The 18,132-nt window shown below is 41.4% G+C and overlaps 2 protein-coding genes across 2 annotated transcripts in view; one reads left to right on the top strand and one right to left on the bottom strand.

Moving 5' to 3' along the window:
* Nucleotides 1–6,924: 6,924 nt before the first annotated feature.
* LOC148426200 (free fatty acid receptor 2) lies at nucleotides 6,925–9,375 on the top strand. Its single transcript, XM_088410686.1, has one exon. The coding sequence runs from the start codon at nucleotides 7,146–7,148 to the stop codon at nucleotides 8,169–8,171; it is 1,026 nt and encodes a 341-aa protein (XP_088266812.1). The 5' UTR covers nucleotides 6,925–7,145; the 3' UTR covers nucleotides 8,172–9,375.
* Nucleotides 9,376–16,715: 7,340 nt separating this feature from the next.
* iglon5 (IgLON family member 5) overlaps nucleotides 16,716–18,132 on the bottom strand; it is a 145,303-nt gene continuing 143,886 nt past the window's right edge. Inside the window, exon 8 of the mRNA XM_088410705.1 lies at nucleotides 16,716–16,991. Within this exon, the coding sequence (XP_088266831.1) occupies nucleotides 16,888–16,991 (104 nt within the window). The 3' untranslated portion in view covers nucleotides 16,716–16,887. The remainder of the gene's footprint in view (nucleotides 16,992–18,132) is intronic.

Genomic DNA, 18,132 nt, shown 5'->3' with positions numbered 1-18,132 from the left:
TTAAAGGCCTTGTAATGATCGTTTATCTGTCGGTGTCTCACCTTGAGATGCTTTATCATCTCTCTCACGCCACATTACTTTTATGGAAATACACGTTAATATGTCTTGTCTGGTGCAAAGACATTTTACAGCTGTCTCTCATTTGTGTCCTTAAACATGTGTCTTGGACCTCTGGGGTTTTACACAGTGCCGACTTCATGGTGTCTCATTCCTGGACCCGATCCCGCATGAATTTTACGTCTTAGGACTCACGGACCGTCTTTCGGTCTACAACCGTTGGACGCTCGATTTGCCGACAAATGACGAGAAAAGTATTGGCGGAAAGTGGGTTTTTGTCCATCGTTGTATTCTTCACTCATCGGTAGAGGTGGACAGTCTTTGGGTGAGGGATCCGCTGTTTGGACCGGATTTCGTGTGAGTGCTTAAAATAACTCTTTATTGTTCATTTTATAGCTTAATTCAAAGTTGAATGTGTTAGCCATGGGTCCCAAGATTGCAAGCGATGTTAAAGAGAGAAGAAAGAAGATGATTTATATGGAAACCAAGCTGGAGATAATCAAGAAATAAGCTAGGCTACCCTCACTATGGCCATAACAAGATCTCAGGGCACTCAAAGGTAAATAAAAATTGATGATGTTGTTTAATTGTAGACTATATTATATAGAAGTAGCACTTACTATTTTATTTTGAAATCGATTTTTAATATGTTTTTTTCAGTTTTAGACTAACCTGTAACCTTCATAAACGTTGTAAAAAAAGTTTTAACAGATATTGAAAGTTGCCTTTTTCTTTTGTTAGTGTTAAAAATATGATACAAATGTAGGTATTCTTATACAATATTTACAGATAATAATCTTATTTAATGTTGACTCGTGATAAGTTTTCTCTATCCTAGGGGCCATTTTGCAAAATACAATAGGGAAGAGACCCTCCCAAAAAGCTAGTTTTATCCAAACCCTAAACCGACACTAAACTGTAATGCAAACCGTGTGTTAAACAATCCCTACTCTAAACATAGCCCAACTTGTAATGGCTCCAATCAAAATCCATTTGATGAGAGTCTTTCCACCAGCTATGTTTTGTCCTTTTTATAACGAGACTCTTCATTATCTGGCTGCCGTTTAACCTTTCCAGGCGGCTTTATCGTCTCGATCCAAACGCGAGCAGCTTTTTCGGTACTCGCCTTCTTCATATTTATCGCCGGGCTGGCTTTTACAATGCAAACCCGCTTTTATTGGCGCCGGCGTGACCGAGAGCATCAAAATCCCCACGGTCATAAGTCATCCGGACGCTTAAAAATAGCACGTATGAAAGACGGGATTGTTCTCGGTGGCGAAAAAGCAAATAACGCCGTTTTGAAATGAAAGGAAAGCTCGCTTACGATCGGCAGCTGCCGTGCTTTGTTTACATTGGCGCAAAGGTGACGCAGACAACTTGATAATCACTCGGCAAGCATGACTCGTGCCGACCAACTTAAACTCATCCTCTTGACTCCAAAACAAATGTCGGTATTTTTATACAATATTTACAGATAATAATTTTATTTAATGTTGTCTTGTGAGTTGGGGAAGGTTTTCTCTACCCTAGGGGCCATTTTGCAGAATACAATAGGGGAAGAGACCCTCCCAAAAAGCTAGTTTTATCCAAACCCTAAACCGACACTAAACTGTAATGCAAACCGTGTGTTAAACAATCCCTACTCTAAACATAACATAATAATGAGACTCTTCATTATCTGGCTGCCAAAACGACTCAAACGCTTTCGCTTTAACATCGCAGGTTTCTATGGTGAGACCTAAAAACTTACTTTTTTTTTTATACAAGTTATGGATGTCATCATAATGGGGATTAAGAGCAAGAGGATGCAATGTAGTAGCAGTCAACTACGCGAGATGATCTGTCTGTTTATTAATTTACTGCATGTCTGGCCGGGTTGTAAGCGAGATGCCCTTCAAGCAGCAACATGGCGGCTTAGCAGAAACTCATCTCGCCTGTCGAGACGATAGGAGAGGAAAAAAAAAAAAAAAGTCTTCTTATTTCCGGGCCGCTGGAAAATAAAAAAATGAAGGGAAGCTTAGAGGCTCATGCTGTGGGTTTCAACAGAGGGATTAGCAGCAACAATGAAGAAAGAGAAGTGTCAACTCTAGCTAGCTATAAACACGTTCAACCTCTTTATGTCTGAGTGACAAAATGTCATTGTCGGCCTTCAAATTAGAGACGCAACCCGAGCCCAAATCCTAAACCGGGGCCGTGAAGCTCTCGCTCACTTTCAATACAATTCAAATGAACAGAATCGTTGGAATCAGGTGTGATGGAAGAAGGACACATCCAAAACTGGCAGGAACTGAAGTTCCCTAACATTGGTGTCAAACTCTAGTCCTCGAGGGCCGGTATTCCGCATGTTTTAGGAATTTCCTACCCCAACGCACCTGATTCAAAAGCGTATTAGCAATCTCTGCAGGATGTTGAAAATTATTTCATCATTTGAATCAGGTGTGTTAGAGAAAATGCAGGATACCGGCCCTCAAGGACTGGAGTTGGACATCTGTGTCCTAAGCCTTTCCTTCCACGCCGCATCACTCGATACATCGATGTCGAACTCAAGTCCTCAAGGGCTGGTATCCCGCACGTTTTTCGCTTCCCTCCTAAACGCACCACTGACTGCATCACTCTATAACACAGGTGTGGAACTCCAGTCCTCGAGGGCCGGTATCCTACATGTTTTCAAACCCTTTCCCTCAAAAAAACCTGATTCAAATGATTGAGATCGTTTGGAAGCTCCTGCAGAGCTTGCTAATGAGCTAATCATTTGAATCAGGTGTGTTGGGGAAAGAAAACCGGAAAACATGCAGGATGCCGGCCCTCGAGGACTGGAGTTCCACACCTATGCTCTATAACATAGTTGTCAACCGTCGGTGTCAAACTCCAATCCTCGTGGGCAGGTATCCTGCATGTTTTACGGTTTTCCTCGATTCAAACGATTAGCTTATTAGCAATCTCTGCTGGAGCTTGACAATGATTTTAATCATGTGAATCAATTGTGTTTGAGGGAGAAGCTTAGAAAACATGCAGGATACCGACCCTCAAAGACTTGAGTTTGACACCTGTGTCCTAAACCTTTCTTTGCACACCGCATCACTCTACAGTATAACATAGATGTCAAACTCCAGTCCTCGAGAGCCGGTATTCTGCACAATTTGAATGCCTACCTCCTAAACACCTGCTTCAAATGGTTAGGATCATTTGCTGAGAAGCTGATCATTTGACGGCGTTGTGACGGAAGAAGGACACATCCAAAACAAGCGGGATATCCATCTCGAGAAACTGGAGTTCCCTAACATTGTCCTAAACCGTCGGTGTCAAACTCCAATCCTCGAGGGCAGGTATCCTGCGTGTTTTACGATTTTACGACTTGATTCGAATGATTAGCTTATTAGCAAGCGCTGCAGCGGCTTGAAAATGTTCTAATCATTTGAATCAGGTGTGTTTGAGAGAACATGCAAATACCGGCCCTCAAGGACTGGAGTTTTACACTTGATGCGGCGTGCAAGGAAAGGTTAACCTTTCCTTCCGGACCCTATAACATAAATATCAAAGTCCAGTCCTCGAGGGCTGGTATAGTGCGCGTTTTCCATGCTTCCCCCCCCTAAACACACCTGGTTCAAATGATTAAAACCATTTTCAAGCAGAGCTTGAATCATTTGGATGAGGTGTTGTGGGTAGAGAAACATGGAAAACACGACGGACTCGGGCGCCTGCGGACCGGAGCTTGAACGTCCCGATTAAACGCTTCGATGCGGACAAAATGTACATCGGGGCATGGCGGATTGGACTTTGACATCCTGAAGTCTTTCACCTGTCACTCGCAAGTTACCTTTGAACGAAACCTTGTCCGCGAGAATACGAGTCGGCAAACAACAGGCCGCTGTTTGATTAGCGCTAGCATACCGTATGTCGGCGCGTCCGCAGGTCAAATGCGCTTTTCGCCCCCGCCGACCTCGCTCTAACAACGCATCCATGTAGAAGCCCAGATAACCGAATATGATTTAATAACCCGCATCGGGCCGTCCGGGCCCCCCGGCCCCGTTGCCGTGACGATGGTGTTTGGCGAGCTGATAAATTGCAGCGGCGCAATAACTGCCGTTATCCGCGCGCCGGGTGTTCGCGAGCGTCATGCAAATAAAGTGGAAATGGACCAGATAGATCCAATAAAGCAAGCTGAGCAAGCGCGACGGCGAGGGGACGGGCCAAGACCCGCCCGCCACACGAGGAGCGCCCGTCAAGTGTTTCTGGAACAGGAAGTCAAACGCAAAAAAAACAGGGAACGCCGGGACTGTCAGCTAATTGGGGGGGAATCCGCGTCGCTTGTTGGATGACAGGTAAGGACTTGTTTTGTGTTTTTATGGAAACAATTTACAAACGTGATTAGCGTAAACGATTAGCATGAGCATGAGCTGTGTTTATACATATATATATATATATATATATATATATATATATATATATATATATATATATATATATATATATATATATATATATATGTTTGATGTATATGTATGATATGTATACAGATGTTTTATGAATGTCGTACCAAATGGAAATTCTTGGGAGCAAACTAATTGTTTTAAATATGCATCATAAATTCATTCCATATGCAGATTTAAAACAAGCATATTGCATGTAAATGATGTTTTTTTTATTTTTAGACAAGACATTTAGCTTAATGGTCACTTTATTATTAGTTTCTTTTTAAAAAAAATTAAGTGTATATTTTTTACTGCATGTACAGCTGCATGCAGCAATGGTTGTCTCAAAGTTCTATAAATAAAGTTAATTGTATTCAAATTTCTTTTCAAAAATTAGTCTTCATCATGCATAGATAATATATTTGTAATTAATTTAGTTTGTAATCATCAGCATTCATTTTTAAGGCACAGCAATTGCAAAAAAAACTTGAAATTACTACAGTCAATTTTAGATTTAAAACAAGCATATTTTATGCAAATACTAGGTTTTTTTTGTTTTTTAGACATTTTTTTTTGTTATTTGGATAAAGGGTCCTTTAGTTCAAATTAATGGTGTCTTTATCATTATTTTATTTCTTCAATAATTCCTTTTTACTGCATGTACAGCTCCATGCAGCAATGGTTGTCTCAAAAAGCTCTATGGATAAAGTTAATTTTATTCAAATTTATTTTCAAAAATTTGTCTTCATCATGCATAAATAATGTATATTTTAAATTTTATTCAAATTCATTTATATTTATATTCATTAGCATTCATTTTTAAAGGCAAAAAATGCAAAAAAAAATTATATTGAAATTACTACAGCAAATTTTACACCCTGATAGAAACCTGATTGCTACTTCTTGTGCAATATTTTGATCATTTTTGGGTCATTTTTTTTCTCCAAATCATTCTGGCTGTATTTTAGCCAAGGGATGACACACTCCTAGTTGTGTGATAAATATGCGATCTTGCCATGTTAAACTTTGACATGTTGCCACCATCTGGGTGAAATTTCAGCTCCCTGGTGTCTTCCTTCAACGCATCCCATTTGATGTGAAATACCTTTGATGTAAAGATCAAAAAATTGCACAAAATAACGCACAAGGATTAAAAATGCACTCTCATTTTATAAAAAGTTCAGTTTAAAACACGCTAACGTTCATCTCATGCGATTTTAATAAATAAGCCAGCTCATTTGTTTATTCCGTGAGAGGAATATTGAATGTTTACTATGATGCGAAAACCAATTACTTTGCGTTTGCCAATTTCATTTTTTTTCCTCAAGGAATATGGCCTTCTATGAAGTGGAATCTATTTAATTAATCTCAGTGATTTATTGATGGTAAACGCGGGAGCTGCACAGAACAAAATATAATAATAATAATTAAAAAAATCCCCTCGACAAGCAAAACGAGTGTTTGTTTGGCGTGCGCACACCGTACACGACGACGTAGATCGTCCCGGTGTCAATGTGGGTCATCACGTGTAAATATTTATCGGTCTCTTACGAGAATTTATAAAGAAGACACTCCAAATGTTTGGGAGGAAATCGAATTTATGTGCCCGCACACAAACTCACGTGTCGTAGGAAAACACGCCGGCGGAAGTCAATATAGAAATGCTAACGGCAACTTGCCCACGGTCGTAACGATAGCGTTTGATTATGACGTTCCGATCTAGGAAGAGCACAAAGTGTACGAGTGAAAAAAATACAAATAAATCGAAAGGATCACACATTTGATTCCGGTATGGCATTTGTTGAGCGTGCTCTCATCTGTTGTTATGTGTTTGAAATGTCGTGAGAGGTTGATTTTTCCTCAATGTCAGAGAATGCATCACGGTCGTAAAAATGTTCATGTTATGTTTGGACGCTTTACGTTAAGTTTTTTTTTTTTTTTTTTTTTTTTTTAGTGCAGTTCAGTGAAAAGCACGATGAAGCCAACGAAATGAGTTGGCCTGCATATGTAACTAACATTGTTATGACTAATGTAGTAAATATAAAATAAGACATCGTCGTTTACGCTGATCCTTCTTTCGACGGGGTATCTGCACAAAACCTTCCCGAGATGGATGATGAAGCTGCAAACTCAACAACATTGAAACCGCGTTGAAGGAAAATGCGGTTTTAATACATTAATACCAGTAGATTCTACGATAAAACGACTATAAACCAAACAAAAAACACCTCTTTGGTATTGAATTATTTGAGAGCAAATTAACTGGAACACGAAGCAAAAATGAATGTTCGGAAAAATAGTGTGGGGGGGTAGATGAATTGTATTGCTTTTTCCTTTTGTTAATGTTAAAAAATACAGTTTTAGGGATATATATTCAATTTTTAATCATAATCATATTTATAGTCAGTGAGGGGGGGGGGGGGGGGGGGCAACACGGACGCACATTGTTATTAGCGACGCCAAAAGAGACACCACGATAAATGTAGTTCCACAGTTTTATAAATCGGACAGGAATGGGAAGGAACATGACAATACAGCAAAAATATCCAGCCGGAACGAGGCGGAAGAAAACGACGCGGAAGAAATGTCGCCGCGCTGAAAAGACGAGCTAACCCTCGGGCTCCGCGACAGGAAGCCGACGGCGGTCCCCGTTCGAGAAGCCCCGCCTCCGGTCGGATGTCGGCGTCCGTGCAGCAGTGCGGCGCGGAGCTGTGCCTGTCGGTCTACGTCATCACCTTCGTGCTGGGCTTCCCGGCCAACGTGTTGGCCTTCTACACCTTCTGCGTCAAAGTCCGTCAGAAGGCGGCGCCCATCGACATCCTGCTCCTCAACCTGACCGTGTCGGATCTTCTCTTCCTGCTCTTCCTGCCCTTCAAGATGCAGGAGGTGATGAACGACATGCTGTGGAAGATGCCCTACGAGCTGTGCCCGCTGTCGGGCTTCGTCTTCTACATGACCATCTACAACAGCGTCTTCTTCCTGACGGCCGTCAGCGTGGAGCGCTACCTGGGCGTGGCCTTCCCCATCCGCCACAGCCTCAAACGCCGGCCGCTCTACGCCGTGGCGGCCAGCGTCTTCTTCTGGATCTTCTCCTTCACCCACCTGAGCATCGTGGTCATCATGCCCTTCATCGGAACGCCGGGCCGACCGGTGGGGGCCACGCCGGGACCCAACGTCACCGCCCCGACGCCGGGCCCGCCCCCGGAGAAAGTCTGCTACGATAACTTCTCGGACGCCCAGCTGGAGGTGCTCCTGCCGGTCCGCCTGGAACTCTGCCTGGTTCTCTTCTGCGTCCCCTTCCTCATCTGCAGCTTCTGCTACATCAACTTTATCCGGATCCTGTCGCGCTTGCAGCACATCAACCGGCGCCGGCGCCTGCGGGCCATCGGCATGGCGCTGGGGACGCTGCTGGTTTTCGCCGTGTGCTTCGGCCCGTATAACGTGTCCCACGTGGTGGGGATCCTCACCTGGCGGAACCCGGACTGGCGGGACAAGGCCCTGCTGTGCAGCACCTTCAACGCCTGCCTGGACCCGCTCATCTTTTACTTCTCCTCGTCGGCCGTGAGGGCCACGGTGGGCAACGTGACGGAGGGGGCGCGGGCGCGCCTGAGCGCCTGCCTGTCCCGCCGCCCGCCTCGGAGGGCCCCCGATCCAGGCGGGGACGATAAGGAGAGCAAACAGGAACGGATCCGCGCCGTCTAAACGGCACGCTTTATTTCTTTATCGCCGCCAGGAGCAGGAAATGAACATCGTGTTTACGTATGCCGCACGTGCGCCCGCCGTTTGGGCGCCCTGCGACGTCGCCTTATGCTTCCCCCGTCTTGTAAACGAGCGGACGATTTCGTCGCGTGGTATCGAGCTCGTGCAACGGCGCCAAAGCGAGGGCGTGGCTTTAGGGGGTGTGAGGTGGTTTGCTTTTCGATAGGGTACGGGTCGGGGTTGGGAGCGCCGCATGGAGAATAAAGAGAATAAATCCTATCCCAAATTTTTGGGCAAGTTCCAAAATGGAATTTCTTCCAGAAGATTTGGGAATTTTAGGCACTTCCGATTCCTGATTGTCCTGACCGGCATTTTCCGATTACCGTCTTTTTCGGGCTATGAGCCACAACTTCTTTTTTCTCGTCGTTTGAGCACTGCGGTCTGCAGGTTTTTTAAATTTTTTTATTTGCTAGCCATCAAAAGACGATCTGGGTATTTGTTGGTGGCTATTTATCGAACAACTATGTAATAGATATTACCTTATGTTGATAATGAGTTAATCGTTTGGTTTTCGATGGGGTACGGGTCGGGGTTTGGAGCGCCCTACAGAGAATAAACGTAAATCCTATGCGTCCCAAATTTTGGGGGAAGTTCCATGAGAAAATGGAAATTCTCCTAGCATTTTTTGGAATTTTCGGCACTTCCGATTCCGATTTGTTCCGACCAGGATTTTACCATTTCCGTATTTTTCGGATTATAAACCACAGCATTTTTTTCTCATCATTTGAGCCCTGCGGTTTATCGTTTATCGTTTTTTTTTAAATTATTTTATTTTGCCAGCCGTCAGAAGACAATCCCCCGGGAGAGCGTGTTTCTGTTGAAGGTGTCCACTTATGTAACAACCATGAAATGACTTATCTTATGTTTATGATGCAGTTTGGTTTTGGATAGGGTCGGGGTCAGGGTTAGGAGCGCCCCATGTGTTGCCCTAGTTAGCTAGCTCGCTAACTAGCTGAGTCAGATGTTCGGCTGAAGCGTGAGATTTAATAATTTTTAAAATTAGGTTATGTGGCAAAAATATGTAGCATGTAGGCTCCCGCTTGATACCAAACACTCACTTTAGAGATGTCATTAACGCTTCAACATGCATGTACTGTACTTGGGAATCCACAGAATAAAAAAGGTGAAAGTATGACTCACTATTTAATCTAGTGCTTGTCATTCTTGGAATTTTCTTATCAGCGCTATTAAGTCTTATCTGGATGGCCTAATTTTTTTTCCCAAAGTAAAGCGTCACGGAGAGGCTGACTGAATGTTTGAATGTGTGTGTGTGTACCTTTGTTGCATGTGGGGAGCAAATCTCGAGTTTTACCGTCCTTCTGGGGACCTCTCGGCAACCATTTTGATGAACCCTAGAGATTCAGACCTCGTTTATTTTCAAGGCCTGTTTTTAGCGTATTGGTTTGAATTGGATTTCGGTTGAGGTTAGGGTGAGGGTTAGGCGGAGGCAATCAATTCTTACAGTTAGGGTTAGCGGCAAAGAAATGCGTTTCGCCTGTGAGCGTAAATGTATTTATTATTTGTATTTGGCAAAGCCTAGTCAAGCACCCACGGGTATCAAATCCCTGTTCAAATCCCTGGTCGCTATGGTTTTGAAATGAGGGTTTACCGGTAAAGGGTTAAACCTAACTCCTAATTCAAGATTAACGCTTCATAATGGAGTTTCGAGGCATGTTAAACCTACTGCAAATTCCGCCTAGCAACAAGTGACCACTCACAACAAATCCCACCAATTGGTACGAGTTCGCTAGAAAGTCAAGAGCGCTGCTGTTTTCATCATAAAACATTTTCACCGGTTTTGTTGTCATGCCACAAAGACAACAAAGTTAACAAAATTCCGGCAAATAAAGCCGATACGCTTTTGAAAGGCACAAAGCGTCCCGTCAGACGAGGCGTCACTTTGGCGTCGATGTGCGTTTTTAATGGCTCGCACTGTAACTTACTATGGGCTTCATTATCTTTGTAAATGCTTTTTAAAGGCGAAATAAATAAAGTCCTTTCTTTCCTGACACATGTACTCCACGTCAAAGTTTCACTCATTCAATCCCAAAGACGTAATTTTACGTTTTTTCTTAAGAGCCCCGGCATTCATGCATTTTTTTTTTTAATGCTTGGCAAAAGAAAGCTTTAAAAAAAAAATCATTTATGAAATTATTTACTGACGCTTCGGTAATCAGCAATCAATACATTTGCTGATTAAGTCCCAAGTCCGACACCTTAACTCAAAGTCAAAGTTTGAGTCATTCAATCCCACTGACATATTTATACACACCTGTGGCCCACTAAAAAATAAAATGTATGAATGTATGGGCTCTTAAAAAAAAAAACGTAAAAATACGTCTTTGGGATCGAATGGGTGAAACTTTGATGTGGCGTTCACGTGTCAGGAAAGAAAGGACTTTATTCCGGAGAAGAAATATTCAGGAGAATTTAAAATGAGTGTGGACCAACGTTGAGCAGTTCCCTCATGTGGTTCCTAATGACTTCAAAAATTGTGTGAAATAAAAGACCCGTTTTCTGAGCGCAAACCGTCAGTTTTTGGGAGTAATGCATTACAAAATACTTTTTGCCGCAAGGCGGTCACGTAATAATGCATTACACGCAAAGAAAATAGTCATTGTGTACCTTAAACGCAATAAAAACGATGTTGCTAGCAGCTAACGTTAGCCCGGTCGAAACCGTCTGAACTTGAGTTCGATTTGAGTATTAACATCGAAACTGTGAAATGCATGGACTGTTTTTGCGGAAACAATGCATCACTGTGCTGTGAGGCTCAGTAATAAAGGGATTAAAATAGAAAAAAAGACTTTGTATCTTTGTGTCTTTAAAGGTTTACAATACAAATATTTGTTTAGCCCTGCATCACCGAAGTCTCATTGGGCTTCGCGGGTGAAAAGAGGTCATTACAGTCAAAGCTCCCAGAAGGGGAAGGAAAAACTAAAAAAACTAAAAAAAAACATTTGGGGAAAATCAGAAACCTTCAAAAGGGACCACAGGTGGGAGGAGCCCCCTTCCAGGCCCACAGGTTGAAGTGGAAGCTGCATTTACCAAACAATACAGATGAAATGTCTTGTACTGATTTTAGGCTTCAGCCAATTTTTCATTTTTTAGAATGGCAAATCCATAATTCCACTTATGGTGGTGAGAGTAAAATAAGGCAACAATGTCTTACATTTCAAATCCGGTAACACTCAAATGAAACCTATGACTTTGAAATGACAATATTAAGTCATAAATAATGCTTTTTGAAGTAACTTGCCCCAACACTGACGATAAGCGCAACATCCTGCGTCGTGCGGGCAGCATATTCCCGTTCTTCCCTACCTAGCTCGGTGTTTTGCTAATGCAGTCATTAGCGGCGCTAATGGCGGCCCCGGGCCTTAATAGACTCGTAACATTGACTGCGCCCATGAGGGATGAACGAGCCCGAAGATATTTGGTAAACATTGGACAATTAGGCTAATGTACGCCATTCTTAGACCGCTGTAAAAGATGAGCGCCGCAGCCGTCGCTCATAAATAAAACAATGGCGCTTTTGCTAACGCTAATGCGCAACTTCCAGGAAGAAAATAAATCAAGCGTCTATCAGCCGGAAAGAGACTCGGACCAAAATAGCAGCAAAAAAAAATAAAAATACAAATGAATTCATCATTTTTCTCTTTGCTGTTTGGAGAAGGGGGGGTTGGGGGGGGGGGGGGGGGCACGCGTCCCAGGGGCGAGCAATCGATGCACAATTAGGGGAGCCTCGTATCAGGTGTGATGAATTATACGCTCTCTCGTTCTACGAGCGCTCTCGCAGGCGCATGATCAATTGGGCGCGCGCGGCGACCGCTCCGTTCCCGAAAGCCGTTCGGTCCGAGCTATTGATTAAGAGCTCGCGCATGTGCAGCCGAGATGAGAAATACACTCAAAGCCATGTAATTATTCCGCCGCGTCGCCGGAACGATTCCGAGAAATCCTCGAGCAAAAAAAAAACAAAAAAACAGAGCGGATAAACATGAAAATAAATTCGTTTTCTAAGCGTGTGAACTGAGAAAAAAAAAGGACGAGTTGGGCCACATCAACATTTTCCCAGCAGCTTACGTCTCATTAGCGTTAGCGCGCGCCCCATTTGGAGGAAAGTTATTTATATGCGCAAAATAGGCCGCATTGTGTTTATTATTCAAATGACATCGTGCGTGGCATAGTTACGTCCCCCGACTTGAAGTCTTCGGAGATTTTCTGGAAAGAATTTTAGTGTCATTTCTTTTGTTTGTTGTGTTTTTGGACTGTACTACTGCGTATTTGGGTACGGGCAAATAGGCGACCACTTAGTGAAAATTTTCGAAGGAAATTTTCACCATTCTATTGGTGCATTTCATAAAATTGCAACGTTATGCTAAAAATTGTATCGTGGCAAAAAAACGTCTGAAATGATCAAATATAGATTTATTGTACTGGATAATCAAATATAAATGAGACCAAATTTAGTCTACATAGAATAAAAGTATCCCCTAAAAATATGGAATTTTACGGTGAAAACAAACATTTTTGGAGGGAAAATTTCACCGTGGTCTCATTCTATTAGCCCGTAACCATTTACTAAAATTGCAATGATCCGTTAAAAATTATATCTTTGCAAAAACCCTTCTAAAAGATCAAACATTGATTCAATGTACTGGATAATCAGATATAAATGACACCAAAGTTAGTCTATATAGAAAAAAAAATCATAATATAAAAATATGGACTTTTAAAAAATTGGGTACCACTTGGTGAAAATTTTACAGGGAAAATTTCACCAAATGGTCTCATTATTTTGGCATGTACCCAAAAATTTACTAAAATTGCATCAATATGTTGTATCTTCGCAAAAAAACGTTCTAAAACATTAAAAATAGATTAATTGGAATGGATAATCAAATATAAATGGGACCAAATGTGGAATAAAATCCTACTCCCAAAATTTACTGTTTATTTACTGTATATGTAGCTTTAGTTTTTTACCTACTAAAATTGCAGTGATATGTTAAAAATCATACCTTAATCTTTGTGAAAGTAGTTCTGAAAGAGATTAAATAAATTAATAAACTGGAACATCAAACATAAATGGGCGTAGTCTATTTTGAATAAAATCATACGCTCGAAATTTACTGCATATTTATATGTAGGGTATAAGCTTTTGCACGTACTAACATTGCAACAATGTGCTAAAAATTGTACCAAAATCTTTGTGAAAGCAATTCGATACAAATTTGTTGCACATTGCATTAAAATATGGGACCAAAAATAAAATCATGTTCTCATAGATTTACACATTTTTCTTATTTGGGTTCTTAGTCAGATGTCAAACTCTAAAGTTGTCATGTCAGAATTTTTTTCTAGTTTCCTTCAGTCAGGGCTTCTGAGTCTACTTTCCGAGTCTAGTTTCCGACGTTCACTATGTTGACGTTGGATTTTTGTTTTTATGAAGACTTTTTACCTTTCCTGTCTTCTTCTGAGTTCTAATTCTCACGTGATAATTATTTGTATTTATATTTCAATTCATATTTGGACGAATTTATTTTTTTTCATTTTCGTTTGAGTTATCGTGTCGGATAAAAGAAAGAACTACGGTGGCCCTTAAGGGTTATACAAGGCTCAATACTTGGACGGGGGCTCTTTATGGGACAATTTTTATTTTATTTGGTTTTATTTTTCCCATAATTAGCTCCTTTTGTTTTTTTGAAAACAGAAAGCAAAGGTTCGCATGAGACACCCGCAGAGAAAAATGGCCACAATTACCCATAATCCCTCACTCCACACACACTTCGACCCATGACAAAGCCATCAACTTTTAATATTTTTTTTTCGTCAAAATCCATCCATACAATGTACATTAACGTGCTTGGTTTTCCCGTTATTCCCCTCCCCCCCACCACTATTTTTTTCCCCCAAAGCTTTTCCATCATCAATGACACGTTACATAGACACAAATGTAGCGTAAATTTAAAGAAAAAAAAAATGGTGGGATGGTCATTTTTTTTCGATTCGTGTGTGTGTTTTAATCAACGTGCACAAATGGTGAATTTTTCTCAGCATCAACTTCACAGCATACAAGTCAATACCACAACAGACGGGTAAAGTTTTTTTTTTTTTGGGGGGGGGTAGGGGTGTTATTGCTGCTCAGACACATTCATACATCTGCTGCGATACTCTCGAGATTATTATTATTTTTTTTCCATTTCTGTAATTAAGCTTCATCCACCATACAACACCACACGGACGGAAAATTATTACATGGTTTATTTCCCCATTGACAAAGATGCTCAGACAAGTGGACACATATGCAGAATATGACCGGGTGATAATAATAATAATAATCATCATAATAATCCCTCGGATTGTTTTTTTTTTTTTTAAAAAGCTTGTCATGGCAAAATAGGAAAACTTTACACCATTTTTTTTCCTAGTTATTCAATGTGTGTGTGTGTGAGAGAGCCAAACGCCTCAAAGTATAAAAAAATTACGCCCCCCCCCACCCCGAAATCTAAATCCAACCCAACTCCCCCCCACAAAAGACTCATTATCACCATCGTATATGTTTTTTTTTGTCTTCTTCTGACATGGAATTACTATTCATAAGTATTCAAATACATATTAACATCATCAGCATTGGTAGTAGTAGCAACACCAATAAAGAAAAAGCCAGGTGGAAGGGAGGGGGGGGGGGGGGGGGGGTAAATGGAGTCACGACAAGGCTAACATGCTATCAACAAGCAACAAAGCTGTGTGTGTGTGGGGGGGGGGCTCATTTGCCACTCCCCACCTGCACGGCATATTTACACTGCTGCTGTGGGATGGATGAAAAGATACGAAGGGGGAGGGGCTTTTTTTTTGTGCACATTTTGACATCATTCGGCGCAGGTTTCACTGCTGCACGGTATGAAATGGGACCACAAAAAAAAAAAAATGCTATACTGTGTTGTGAGGTTTTGTACTGTATACGCTCAGTTTAGGTTTGCAAAAAAATGCTGGGCAAAACTGGGAAATTGTTTAAACTGATGGTTTTGGAAATTTTTGTTTTTGTTTGGAATAAACATGCAGAAATCCTTTAAAAGATATTGAATTAAAATATAAGTTCATCAAACACGTTTTATGTTGAGTGGGTTATTTAATGCGATTATTTTAAAAAGGCAGATTCTACCGCATTCGAGCCAACTCGTCACGCGTCGCTACTCGTTACCCGTCAAGTTCATGATTTATTTTTGTGACGCTTCATGTTGATTTTTTTTTTCTGAATACATTTTTGTTTAATCAGTACGTTCATGATTTATCTTCTTTCCCTTTTAAATAAAACTGCCTTGATATAAGTTCAAAGGATTGGACAAAATACTGTACAAGGGTTAGCGCTTTTATGCTAATTTCTAACGCTATCACTCAGGGAAATAAATATCTCAAATATCTGACTTGATTTTTTTTTGTTGGTTTTGTTGTGTTCCACGGGCAGATTTGAGCGGAGGAGTTTCAACGATAAAAAAAACGAACTCAAAGTGTTTGTTTTATTACTTTGGCTAATGCTAAATGCTATCTGGATTGACGGTTGTAAGCTTTTTCCGAGTACTGGTCGCGCTATACAATCGTACAATTGTTTGAAAAAGAATCCGGATTAAGAAATAAATGCATTGTCCCCCAGCCTATTCATATGCGTCCACTGTTGTGTCCATTTTGTCTCATCAAGCTAGCAAAGTGAATTGCATCCTAGCTAAACTTGTGATATATGTTTGGAAAGGCCAGGATGTCCCCTACTGAGCACGCTAGGACTCAGTTGGCTAGCTTCAACGAGTCAAATGATATCGACCAAAAACAAATGTCCACTATAGTGGACGCAAATGAAGAGGCCGACTCTCAGGTGGATATGTAAACTTTCGGACCACCACTGAGTGTATACAAGTGTGTGCGTGTTCCTGTGCAGCTATACTTGTGAGGACCGGTTTGAGTATTCTACCGACATAGTGAGGACATTTTGGAGGTGAGGACATTTAGGCCGGTCCCCTCTTGTTCACACCCTTTTTAAGGGTCAAGATAGGTGGCAGGTATAGGTGTGAACTGGGTTAGGGTTAAGCTTAGGCAATCATTTCTGAATTGCATTGTTAAGACGTCCTCGCAAGTATAGCCTTACAACCGTGTGTGTGTGTGTGTGTGTGTGTGTGTGTGTGTGTGTAGCCTTAAACAGGTCACATAACCATACTGTACATATCCACCATAATACCACAATATGACTTTGATAATTCACTTTTCCATAAGGCAGACTTTGTCAGTCACTCATTAGTACATACATAAATACACGTTACATCCCTTTTGTTATGACAGCCATTTTCCTCACTGCTCACAATAATCATTACTCAAATCTGCAAGGCATTGTGGGAGACGGACAGACGATGAGAGCGCTGGGAGTGTCTGTTGAAGAGGGTGGGGGGGGGGGGGGGGGGGGCGAGTTGGGGGGGCGGGAGGGGGGGGGGGGGGGGGGGCTCCAGTTTGATGCGATGACTCAATGCATATTCTTTTTGTTCACAGTGATGGGTTCGTTAATTAAAGAATTCAATTTCCATCTTTTCCGTCAAGAGGCGGGGCGTGGGGGGGGGGGGGGGTCGGCGGCATTCTATTCCGTTTCCTTGGAGGGGGGGGGGGGGTCAGATTGTTACACCTTCAGCAGGACGGCGGCGGAGAATGAGATCCAGACGCTGAGGACCACGCTTAAGCCGGATTGGAGACCATTCGCTCGACCTTGTATGGCCCCCGGTCCTTGAAGACCAACGTCAAAAAAAAAAAAAAAAAATGCATGAATATCATTTTTAAACATCCGGAACAATATGATAAGATTTTTTTAAACCCTTGTGGCATTATGTTACAAGCTACGGAAATTCTTTTGATTTTTTTTTTTATGATATCAAAGAATCAATGGGAAAATGAACAAAAGGGAGCTGAAATTTCCAGCAGAGAATGAAAACAAAAATACAATAAAAGTTCAAAATGCAACGATTCGGACATTTCTATGTGATTGCAGCTGGATGTGCGGGATTTTGTGTATGAAAATAATCATTGCCCATATTTTGGACCATAGAAAACCATTAGAATTACAATTTTCGACATGCATTTTAATAGGATTTATCACATTGATTTTCCTGCAATTTTTGCAACATTCAAGTGAGCGGCAGTCAAACTATGGCAGCAAACAGAAAATTCTTTGTTGACTTTGTTATTTCAAACCGAGACACTAGGTGGCGAAGTGTCATTGTCACGTCACAGACTACAGAGACAAAACGTCCCACTGTAGTAATTATTCTAAGTAATAATACAGGCGATATAAAAATCATATGGAGACATCAGAACTTTTTACGTGATCCTCTCAATTTTAGTAACATTCCTGCATGTGAACAAGGATTGACTCGGACGTTGGTTCAGTCTAATCGCTTCTTTTAGTGCATATAATGCCAACCTCAGCTAACACGCGATACTTTTAGCAGCAACGCACATTGGCTACAAACAATAAACTGATGGTAATTATAGTAAGGATACGGCCGATATAAAAATGCACATCTGCGCGTCAAAACTCGCCTTGTGTGGCTGACGGGTCAATTTTTCTCGAATGGGGTCGACGTTAACGTTTATCGGACGCACCGACACTTTTGGCCTTTATGGAGAAAAAGAGCATCTCATATTTGGGGAATTATGGTAATCAATTATTGAATTGCAATTATAATACTGAGAGAAAAAGAAATTGAGATTATTTCCTTAAATTGCTCAATCCCACCAATGCAGTGCTTCTCATTTATATTTTACCCAGCCCGCGCTTGAAAAGAGTAAACTTTTCGCTCCTACTCGACGCACTGACTATTAATAAGATTCTTATCTTTAAAAATTGTACAAAAATATCAACTTTCAA

Source organism: Hippichthys cyanospilos, chromosome 3, assembly GCF_059441005.1.
Source record: "Hippichthys cyanospilos isolate Australia breed blue-spotted pipefish chromosome 3, RoL_Hcya_1.0, whole genome shotgun sequence".
Classification (NCBI taxonomy): Eukaryota; Metazoa; Chordata; class Actinopteri; order Syngnathiformes; family Syngnathidae; genus Hippichthys; species Hippichthys cyanospilos.
Note: the sequence above shows the minus strand (reverse complement) of the source record. Positions and strands in the feature narration are given on the sequence as shown.

Coding starts and splice junctions, on each gene's coding strand:
- LOC148426200 (XM_088410686.1), top strand. CDS start 7,146: ATGTCGGCGTCCGTGCAGCAGTGCGGCGCGGAGCTGTGCCTGTCGGTC.